At 38.1% G+C, this 11,926-nt stretch overlaps 2 protein-coding genes across 3 annotated transcripts in view; both read left to right on the top strand.

Annotated features, from left to right (window-relative positions):
• Positions 1-689: 689 nt before the first annotated feature.
• Positions 690-4,874, top strand: LOC121945818 (uncharacterized). Its single transcript, XM_042490162.2, has 3 exons — positions 690-860; positions 1,126-1,584; positions 3,068-4,874. Exons 2-3 carry the CDS (start codon positions 1,161-1,163, stop codon positions 4,450-4,452), a joined length of 1,809 nt encoding a protein of 602 aa, XP_042346096.2. The 5' UTR covers positions 690-860; positions 1,126-1,160; the 3' UTR covers positions 4,453-4,874.
• Positions 4,875-6,417: 1,543 nt separating this feature from the next.
• Positions 6,418-11,926, top strand: part of erfl1 (Ets2 repressor factor like 1) — a 107,925-nt gene continuing 102,416 nt past the window's right edge. For both annotated transcript variants that reach the window (XM_088084897.1, XM_042489131.2), the window contains exons 1-2: positions 6,418-6,794; positions 9,732-10,404. The gene's annotated coding sequence lies outside the window, so the exon portion shown is untranslated. The remainder of the gene's footprint in view (positions 6,795-9,731; positions 10,405-11,926) is intronic.

The raw sequence follows: 11,926 nt of genomic DNA, 5'->3' as shown, positions 1-11,926 counted from the left end.
AGAGTCTCATTTGAATCTGGCAGTTTGCTATTTAATAGATCCTGAAATGCCAATATCTATACCGGGCCTGTGACAGGATGTCAGGTGTCCCCCCCAGACATTTTCTAAGCCTTTTTTTGTACTTTGAATGTAAATATGGTGTCAGAGTGCATCAAAATAGAGTTTTTTTTTTCAAGAGCTAGGGATGATTCTCCATGCCGCCCAACAAAAGTCTGGCTTAGGCCCCAAATGTCAGTGTAGTCGAGTTAATAAGTGAGTTGAAAGAGAAGATCATTAAAGAAAGATGAGTTGTGGCCCTTTCAATGTTTACTCATTTTATCTTATAAATATTATTTATATTTGTTCATTATCTGTCCCAACCTTAAAAGTTCAAAAATCAGGTTTGTATGGATGGATTTTATGTTGCAGAACAAAAAATCTAAATATCTGTATCCTGTGTTAATCACAGACCTTATTTAATGTATTTTCAGAAAACCCATTCAAAAAACACATGGACTTTAAGACGAAGGAACCAGAAGTGCAAAAAGGCTACCAGACTTTCATATTTTAGGACTCCCCATTGTCCCTCCCCATTGCTTAATAAAAAATTTACATGCCTCCCTCTTTTCGCATCACCCCCTCCCCTATCGTAAATAACGAACACTCCCTAAAATAAAAACTAAACATTAGTAGACTGTCTGTCACTTTAATCGGGTAGTGGGCTGTAACCTGGTCATCACTGGTGTGAGCTGGTTGGCCAGAGCTGAAGGAAGTGTGCTTCTCTTCCTGTGTTATTATCAGCACACACTAATGTCGCCAGTCAGTAAACGTTAGCTTAATTATTTAAAAGCAGCTTTGGCTGAACTGCGTGTGTTTCAGCGGTAAGTGTTTCGTTTGTCGCAGACAAAAGTCGAGTGATGCTGACAGCTGCTGAGCTAACGTCACAAGAGGACGTGTGTTAGCACTGTTGCTATGCTAATGCTGCCGTTAGTGTAGCTTTAGCTCAGATGCTAACGGTCGATAACAGAAAGATGACCAAAATAGAGACATTTAACGCTTGTCTTTTTGTGTTTGTGTTGTCTGCATTGTCTCGTGTGCGGCTGTCTTTGTCTCACAAGCTCAACATTGTGTCCCTCTGGTCCTCAGCACACCAACAGAGACGACGTCCTGATGGTGACAACATGAAGATGAAATCTGCCAAGAAGAAGTCAAACAAAGCGCAGAGAGGAGAGAAAAAACGCGATGTGGACAGAGTTAAAGCTGAAAACGGAGCAGAGTTGGACGGTGATGGAGTCCACAGTAACGGAGGAGGTCTCAACATCCGAATCAAGGAGGAACCAGATGCACAGGAGATTAGTGAGGAGCACAGTGGAGGCTCATTAAGCTGTTCAGACACTAAACCGGACACTTTGGCTCTCAGGTCAGATGTTGATCACCAACACATGAAGGAGGAGTGTGACTCTGAGCATCAGCCTGAATGTGATTTCTCTGAAGATGCTGTTAAAGAGGAGTCTGAGGAGTGGATTAAAGAGGAGAGAGACAGTAAAGAGGAGGTGACAGACAACATTCAGGAAGATTATGGAGAGGAGGAGGAGCTCTGCACAGGTAGGACACCCTGGTTTGTGTTATTTGCTTTTAGATGTTTGTGTTTTTTTATTAAGTGTTCTTTGTTATAAAGATGTGGTCTTAAAGGAACACATCATCCCCAAAATGAACATTTGTATTAGGGGTGGACAGATTATCAGCCTGGCCTATTATTGGGGTCAATATTTGTCGATTTGCACAATATTCGTGTTAGTGTTTTATTTTAATGATCCCAGATAAAATTCCTTATTTTAAAAGTGCAAAGAATCAGTCCGCATGAGAAGAACTTTTACTTTGTAAAGCCCAGGGAGCTATTTTTTTTCTTTCTTTATTTATTTAAAATTAAAAAACGTTGCTGGAAACTTACTGTATATGATGTTAAAAATATCAGTTTTAAACATTTGCGAAAGGCATTTAAACAAAGGTTAGTGTTGGAGTTCACTACATTCCAAATTCTACATATTGACCGAAAGATTTTCATTTTTTATTGTAAATGCATATTGGTTCCAAATATTTGTTATCAGTCTCATAACTTCTAATAATCGGTACGGTCTCTGATAAAACACTTACCCATGTTATGTTGAATTTATAAAGAAAACTCTGTTTTTCTCACATGCCTCCAGTAAACAAACAATCCAAAAAATGGAGAAAATGGTTGATGAATTGAAGTCGTAGGGGTCCAGATGTAACAATAGCAAAACTATATCGAAACATTCACACAAACTCTAACACAACTCTTGCAGTATGAACAGAGTCCCGTATACCCATCACATGCTTCGTACTTCCCAAACAGACAGCCCTTTCCGACTGAGCTAAGAGTGAAACATATCTGTGCTCTCATCAATTCATCATCTCCATTCACAAAAAGAGCAATTTTACCTCGCTAAACACAGGAGCTGCCGGCCCATCGCTGCCTTGACCAGTTAGTTGATCTGTGTTATTGTGTGACTTTGGTGTTTTAGTTTGGATTCACCAAAGTCACACAGTAACACTAACTGATAGAGGCATGAATAGATCAGCAGGCTCTATGTTTAGAATAGCATAGATGTGTTTAATATCCACTCACGTGGAAATTTGTCATTGTCACATACATAAAACTTCACAGACATTTATGCACTTAAAAAACTTCTTCTGCCATGAGTTAAATACATGTAATAAAAACATTAAATAAGTGTGCCAACAGTCGGGATGAAACACTTTTAGGTTATAAATGCAGCATGGAACGACTCGCTGAATGATCTTAACAAACAAAACAAATGTTTTATCTGATCTTTCTGCTTCTGGAACCTGTGTGTTTTTATGTGAATTTTATTTGTTGCTGAAACTCTGTGTTGCTGCTAGTCTTGGCCAGATCTCCCTTGTTAAAAAAAAATCTTGATCTCAGTGGAACAAACCTGGTTAAATAATGGCAACAAAAAAAAAAAAGACAGGGAAGTGTAAAATCATAATCAACATCCTTTTTAATGTGCTCTCCTTTCTGTGTGTATCTTCTTCACCCTCTTAGAGTCGTCTCCTGACTTCTATCCATGTCCTCACTGCACTGTCTCCTTCACTGACTTGGACTTCTTGGAGAAGCATGTCAAGTGGGTCCATCAGAAACAGTATCTCGCCAAGCTAAAAAATTGCCTCTCAAGCCGAACACTAAACCTCATCCCTAAACACAGCTGCACTGTCTGCAGCAGCACCTTTAACTCTAAAGTTCACCTCAGGCTCCATGTGCGTGAAGCCCACCCCTCTGCTCCTCCCCGCAGACTTCACCCGTGTCCAACATGTGCACGCAGCTTCCAGTACCTAAAGAATCTGAAGAATCACTGTCAGCGCTGGCACAACATGTCCGTGTCTACCAGAGGGGGACATCTCAGCTGCGCAGACTGTGGGAAGAGTTTCAAAGCTACCTGGGGTCAAGGGCCGCATTTGTGTCATGAACCGCACAACACAGAATCTGAGGATAAACCCATCTGTCTGGACACCGGTGTGCAGTGTCCAGAGTGTGGCAAGAAGATGGGCACACCTCAGAGCCTGGAGGATCACATGCGCACACACACAGGCGACCGGCCGTTTGTCTGCAAGGATTGTGGCAGGAGGTTTGTGGAGCGCAGCGGTTGGCGGCAACACATGAAAATACACACGGGGGAGAAGCCATACAAATGTCAGGTGTGCGGGAAGGCCTTTTTAAGATCACACCACCTCAAGTGCCACTTAACCACACACTCGGGCAAGAAGGAATATTCTTGCTCTGAATGTGGAAAGGAGTTTGGGTTCAAGTCAAGTCTGGATCTCCACGTGAGGACGCACTCAAGCGAGAGACCCTTCCACTGCAACGTGTGCGGGAAGAACTTTAACACCCAGAGAAACCTGAGGGTTCACTCCAAACTTCACACCAGTGAGAAAGCTCACCAGTGTGGGGACTGTGGTCTGAAGATCGGAGATCTCGGGGCCTTGAAAATACACCTGCGGACACACACTGGAGAACGGCCTTACCACTGCACAGTCTGCGGCAACAGGTTCATTCGTCTTGCACATTTACGAAACCACCAACGCACCCACACTGGTGAGAGACCCTACAAATGCAATGAATGTGACAAGAGTTTCACTCAGTCAGGCGACCTGGTGAAGCATAAGAGGATACACTCTGGGGAAAAGCCCTTTGAATGTCCAGACTGCCACAATCGTTACACCTCCTCTGGTGATCTGGGCAAGCACAGGAGGAGCCACACTAACCTGCGTCCATACACATGTCAAGAATGTGGAAAAAGCTTTCGCTTGTCAGGCCACTTGAAAACACACATGTTAACTCACACAGGTGAGAAGCCATATTCCTGCCCCAACTGCCTCCGCAGGTTTGCCCGCTCGCACCATCTTTCTGGGCACGTGGCTAAATGTCGCTGAGCTTTGACGAGAGGACTGTAAATAAGCTACGCTGATTTGAAGTGATAACCATGGGAGCTGTATCCAATCTTCTACAAGGTTTTCTTAATGAATGTGTTAAAGTCAAAACTATATCCATAAATAAGTATTTATTTGAATTTTAAGTAACACTCTTGTCTGATGACTGTTAAAATTGATCATAAAAAGTGACTAAACACATATCAAGTCTGTTATTGCATGGAACTTTTTTTACGCACTATTAAGATTTTTGTGCAGGGTAGAGCTAAAGTGGTTTGGCGAAACACTATGATAATTGACACTTGAGGACATTGTATGACGCACAGTTCAGTGGGACATACAGAATGAATTGTTTTTTTCATCCACAGATCATTGCTGTAATTATTTGTAAAAATGTAATAAATTATATGATGAGTGCATGAACACTGTGTGTGATGCTACTCTGTGTAAGGTCGCTGGGGGAGGCCAAATTATTTAAAAAAAAAAAAAATTATTTGTACACAAGTGTCCAGTGTGTAGGATTTAGGGGGATATGGTGGAAGAAATTGAATATGATATTCATTAATGTTTTATTTTTGTGTTTAATCGCCTAAAACTAAGAATTCTTGCATATTTGTTACCTTAGAAGGAGCAGTTCATATTTAAGTACGAACAAATCAGAAACTTGCTCAAAGACAGGGCCATCTGTGTTTTTGTGTCGGCCACCATACTTTTTCGACGTGCTTGGCACACGGTAGAAATTTCAGTATATTCTTTTAGCACCCACAATATGGTTGTATTTCACCAGAAATTGAAAACTGAAGAATTTACTCATAATAATCCTAAAAAACAACAACAACAAAAAAAAAACACCACCACCAAAACCCTTAACAGATTCAACAAGATTATAGATATTAATAGTTTTTTTTGTTTCATAGACAAACCTTGGATAGCCTTTAGGAGCAGGATTGATACATTTAGATGGGTAACACTAAATAGTAAAACTTTGGACTAGGGATTTGAGTAAAAATATATTTTTGTGAATTTATTTAGTCAATTTCTGCTTCATGAAAGTCATCACATAATGTATAATTACATTCTACACTAAAAAAGTGACCCTTTTTTCTGTTGTACCGGAGAAGTGGGTGGTTGTTTGTTAATCTTGCAGATAAATTTACAAATTTATTAGACACTACATTTAATTGATACACTATCTTACCTTTACTGAGCAGGGTAAGTGTGTAGCAACCGTAACAGTATAGTAACTGTATAGCACAACGTTTCTCAAACTTGGGATCAGGAGTTTATTAGTGCTTGATAACTTTTATTAGACCATAAATTGTATTATTCTTTAGCTCCCACTATGTTCTTAAAAACAGGGTTCCCACAGTCATGGGAAACTTGGAATAGTCATGGAAATTCATCACATTTTCCAGTACTGGTAAAGTCAAGGAAATATCAAATAATTCAAATTTTGTGGTGTGTAATAAGATTTATTGTTGCACTACTCTTCCATGGATAATGTAATGTAATGGACATAACCAACTAATAGAGATTGAAAAGATTGCTGTTGTTTTTCATTCAGTCATCAACATTTGGAGTGTAGTATAGTTATGTTCATGATATGAGTTGTGAATGGTCATTGATATTTATCATGGGTCCTTGACAAATCATGGAAAAGTCTTGTCCATGAAAATGTGTGGGACCCTGGAAAAACAAACTAAAAGCGTATGTTATAAACCCCCCGAAACCATAACTTTTTTAAGTGCTGCGTTCATAAAAACATGGGACATAAGGATAAAGGCCAAAAGTCTAAAATTTATGCATAATGCTCTATTTGTTTACACTGCAGGTAACTGAGCGATGATGCAACACACGGTGCATCCCGGCGGGGCGGACCACAGTTTGTTTATAATCTCCGCCCGCGAGGGGCAGGCGGATATAACAACAAGCGTACTTTTAGTCGACAGCGCATGCACGTGACACTTGCCAAACGCGTTTAGTCTAGCCAAATTTGTTTGGTCGTCACAGTCAGTTAACAGTCCGACATGTCAAATTTTGAGATTTTTTTAAGCGTAAAACGAGTGAATTTTTCACTCGGAGACGTTTAAACATTTATAAGCTAGCAGACACACGCAGACTGGACTATAGTAACTTTAAAAAATGAGAAGCAGCAGCGCGAGCACAAGCTAACGGTGCTAACCTAGCTTACGTAGCTTGTTGCGGTGAGTTTTAGCTGTTAATGTGTTGACGAGTTGAAGCTGGTTTTCTGGGGCCAAGTTTTGCATTTAGACGAGGAGTGAAGCTACGCCTAAAGCATTTCAAGATGGACCTGATTCATTGAACGCCAAGTACATGCTTCATAAGTAAGTTCAGTTTTTTCATATCCACCTTTAAAGTGTAACCGCTTTTAACCGCTTGAATCCTGAATTTTGCTCGATTTCTCTCAAAAACATGGAAAGCAGGCAATGAGCAACTTTAAAAAAGACCAAAAATAAGCAAGAAATTGGTAAAAAGTTAAAAGAAACTTACTAGAAATTAGCCAAACGAAAAAAGAAGAGTGAAAGAACCAAAAATAGGAATTGACATAAAAAAGAAGTTATATATATATATTTGTATGCGTGTGTGTGTGTGTGTTTGTGTGTGTTGTTTCCTCAATTATTTGGAGAAAAAAGTATTTCTTTCCTTTTTAGCTTATTTTTAGGACACATTTCTTGTCACCTTTTACAGTTTTGTTTGCTATTTGTGAGACATTTCATGCAAAGTTGTTGTTTTTATAAGAAATCAATCCAATTTGCTCAGTGTCACAAATGTTTAAATGCTTGGGAAAGGCACAAGAAAACTGATAACGATCCAGGTTTCAAAGGGTCAACTGGGTTCAGACTTCACAGTTTACTGTTTCATGCCTTTTGAAAGTCAGCACATCATGTAACTATTACAGTACTTTCTCTTACATGCAAACTGCCTCTTATTTTTCAAACAATTTACCCTTTATGAAGTATTAGATATAACTTAAAATTCAGTTTATCAATCAGCCCACAAGAAGCTGCCCTTACAAATGACCAGAAAAAATAGCTTAACATTGGCCTGTTAGGGGTTGGAATCACCAAAAATACAATATAGTCAAGATACTTGAGTCATAATACAGTATTATTGCGATTTTAAATGTCTTGCGATATGCTTAGTATTGCAAAAACATCAACATCAACATACTGCAATTTATTACCCTTTTTAATCTTAAAATTATGCCCCTAGAAGAAAGCTTTGTCAACACCTGGTTTAACTAATAAGATAGTGTTTTCATTCAGTTGATCTCAATTCAATCAATTTTTAATCTCATCCATCAAATTCAACTGGACTGAAAAAACTATTGATTTTATTTTTCTTGTATGGTACCAAAAGATAATTTTTTATTTGTAATTAAGGGTGATAATGATTAATGGAGGATTGGTGAGTTTGTCCTTAAGAAATGTATTGAACATGTGAAATTACAATGATAAATTGATAAACTGAAATAATGTTAAAAGTATACGCATTATGTTGCTGTAGGATTTGACTGAGGAAAAAACACATTTGGTATTATTTTGTTTACGCAAAGTTTTAATGTTTGTTTTTTTTAAAGATAAATATTAATCAAGTAATTGATCAGCTGATGATTACTTTTACCAATAATAAAGAAAAGTGCTTACAATTTGCAACTCTACTTGTAATATCAATCATTTACATAATTAAAAAAATGATACTTGGTGTCCATGAAGCAATATGATATTGACATGCAAAAATATCGTGATACTATACTGTATGGATTCTTTCCCCTACCCCTACAACATACAGGTACATACAATTTACGCATTTAATTTACAAATGAGTTTAAGGTTATATTTGCATGTCTTAGAATGTGGTCATGCATCACATGTTTATTGTGAATTGGCCTCTGCAGTTTGTCATATAATCAATAACCTTCCCCCTGTATTTAAAATGAATTGAGGGGATGTGACACATTTTGATTACATAGTAATACATTTAATTCACAGTCATAAGAGAGTAGCCTTCATAACTGCATGCATGATGTTACATCTTATCTTGTAGAAACAATGACATGAACTCAGGCTCCCAGCAATCTTTATCACCCTTACAGCAAAATAAAGTTAAAACCGCACATACAGAGACCTCATGTGGCATTTAGGCAGTTTCTTCAAAATACTTAGAGGAGGAGATGGACCTTAAATCGCATAATTCCTGTTTAAAGGGGCAGTTCACCCCAAAATTAACAGTGCTTTTTTCCCTTCTCTTTAGTGCTATTTATAAAAAAAAAAATTAAAAAAAGTTTAGGTATGATTTGCTGAGTGTTGGAGATGTCTGCCTTGTCTTGAATATAACAGAACATGATGGCATTCGGTTTTAATTCTCAGAGTGCCAAAATACTACATTTGAAAAAACGCAATGTTTCTTTTCAGAAATCATGACCTGGTTACTCAAGATAATCCACAGACCGTGTTGTAAGTTTTACATAGAAACTATTTTCTGTCTACTGAGCTACACCCACCAACTGTATCACTGCGCAGCATGAAGCATGCATCTACCGCTAGCTCACCCAGCACAACTCAGCTTGCCAAAGTTACAACTCAGCTGAGGGAAACAGCATTAATGTTTACATCTCATGCTGTCATGAGCCTCTCGTCCTTAACTACAAGCTTCTTTCTGATGGTGATTCGGCTGAAAGAAAATATTTTCAGGAGGTCTGTGGATTATCTTGAATAACCAGGTCATGATATCTGGAAAGAGATATTGATGTGGAGTTTTTTAAATATGTTTTATTAGGACTGTCAAACAATTAATTTTTTGTAGTTGTAATTCATTCACTCAAGTGGAGTGCCATATAGTTTAAGGCAGACATCTCTACGGCCAATATTTCCAACATCAACGGCATCTCACAGATTGATAAATACCACTATAGGTAAGAGGAAAAATGTTTTTTGTTTTTGAGGTGAATCGTCCCTTTAAGAAACATTGTGATTTTTATTCGTAAACATCTGGTTAATATTCGTTTCAACTGCTGATAAGTGCTGATAAAAGCTTTGGTGTATTTGCTAAAAAAAACACCTTAAGTCCAACATTTCCAGTTAATATTTAGTTAAGGCATTGCGATTACATGTCATTTGTAGTGGACTCATTGCTAAATTGCTGCTGTAAATGAAATGCTGCATAATAGTGTAAGTTCAGCTAGAAAATCATGTTGTTAATTGCATAGTAGCAATTGTTTTGGTAAGCTTTCATTGGCTTCTGCTTTTTTCTCTCTATAGGTTGATATATTTCTTCTTCACTGAACAGGATGGCAGCTGGTAAAATGATTCTGTCTGGTAAGACGGGACTTCAGCATCCTCAAAAGACTCCAAACATCAAGCTCAGAAATCTTATGTTTGCTAAGAAGAGGATCCACTCATTCGAAAGAAGACCGGGTCGGCTAAAAAAAGACTGAAACCATGACAGGATGAGAAACAGCTATCTTTGCCCGTTAGAATATCTGTTCTCCCAAGTCATCCGGGCGGCCCAAACCAGACTGTACAAACTATTATTAACTGTTGCAAAAATCTACCAACTACCAAAAAGAGAAGAGGATGCCCGAAAACAAAGCATTACTGTGGAGGATTAACCTCTGAAAATCTACATAAATTGTCCCTTATTAACAACATAATTAGGTCTGCAAAAAAGGGCAAGAACGCTCTCCTTTCTGCCCTGCACAAAGAAGAAAAGAGTTGAAAAATGAACAGCAGAGCATGAGCTGGGATGATTTCAACTGTAAACAAGTCGAATAGGAGCCAGCAGACCCAGAGACACATGAAATCTGCCATGTAACAAAGTTTGGGAATTGGGACTTTGAAGGCCTGGAGGCATTTGTTAAGGGAGAGACTGAGCCACGCTTAACTGGACACTGTGAGGAGACACCACCGGTCGTCGCAGTGGAAAGCAACACAAGTAAGCTAATCTAATCTTCACTAATCCTCTACAGTGCAGCAAGATGCTTCACTGAAGAGTTTTTTAAGCTTATTTTTAGTCACCAAAATATTAACTTCTTACTTGGACCAGTACAGATTTGTTTTGAGAATTTTGAATGATTATTTAACCTTACATGGATGTTTTATCTGTCTAAAAAATCCTAAATTATTTGATACTGGTAGCTACATTTAAAACAGCATGTTGTTCACTGGCTTGTGCCATTACCAAATCAGATCAAAGTTAATAAAAGACCAAACTCTATTTGGCAGGTAAATAAGCAATTTCTGTTTTTTTCATAATAGGTGCAGAATATTAACAGTCAATCTCTGCATAGCTAAAACAAACCTCGCCTTAAATGGTTTAACAAATTCTGAAGTCTCGGTCAGAGATAACGGGGACCAAGAAGGTGCTTATCAGCTGTCTCCGTTAACTCAAGCTTTCTGCTTCAGGCTCTGTGCGCATTGCCATAAAGTGCACACAGAGCACCACGAGGTGAATACCATTTAGTTCCATTATATTCAAGAGAAGGCAGACATCTCAACGGCCCATTTCTCCGACACTCGTCAACTCCCACCTAAACAACCCAGATTAATAAACAGCCCTACAAGTAAAAAGAAAAATATGTATTTAATTTTTGGGTGAACTGTTGCTTTAACTTTGAGATCCACTCTGATGCACGTGAGACATGCAAAACCTTTCTACCTGAAGCGCAGCCTTTAACAGTCACAGTAGGATCCATTCAGCTGTTTGTTTCCATTTTATTGATGCCTACTGCTTAAACAGCATGATACAGTACAACAAATATTAAGAATCGTGTTAATAGAACACAGCATATATGAAAACTTGTACTGTAATATTTGCTGATTACGTTTTTTTTTATGCACTGGTAGAGTACTGGCATTTGTGTGATACCAGCAAGTTGTAGCTCGCATGGTCCTTTACTACTTTTTAGCCTTGAAAAATTGATTTAAATTGCCAATAAATACTACTATACTATACTACTACTACTATAAGACTTAAATGACCACACAAAGATGAGCCACATTAACATAAGAAAACTCAAAGGCCTGTTTTTACCAGTAAGAAGTTTGACATGGAACAAGATATAATATACTTGGATAAAAAATAACAATAAAAAAAAAAACTTTGAAGATTTTTTCTATGAGAGTGGAAACCCCAGGGGGCTTCTCAAAATAAATAATAAAAAAAACTTCCATACTAGATACATGACAAAACTCTGTAAAGAGGAAAACAGTATTTTTTATAGTCAGTTGCGTAAAAAAAAACAATAATGGAAAGAAGATGATTGCCTTTTTAGTGTTTTGGATTCCCTTTGAAATGTAATGTAATTTAAAAAAATAAAATCCCAGCATGCCTCGAGTATTTTATTTCCTGTTTGGATAGGAATACATATCTGCCTGTAGTGGGGCAGTCATCAGAGGAAAACCTTGCTCACACATTCATTTTCACCCTGGATATGCATCACTAGGACAAGGGCCAC

This window comes from Plectropomus leopardus, chromosome 11 (genome assembly GCF_026936395.1).
Source record: "Plectropomus leopardus strain MGB_pleo_1.0 chromosome 11, ASM2693639v1, whole genome shotgun sequence".
Classification (NCBI taxonomy): domain Eukaryota; kingdom Metazoa; phylum Chordata; class Actinopteri; order Perciformes; family Serranidae; genus Plectropomus; species Plectropomus leopardus.
Note: the sequence above shows the minus strand (reverse complement) of the source record. Positions and strands in the feature narration are given on the sequence as shown.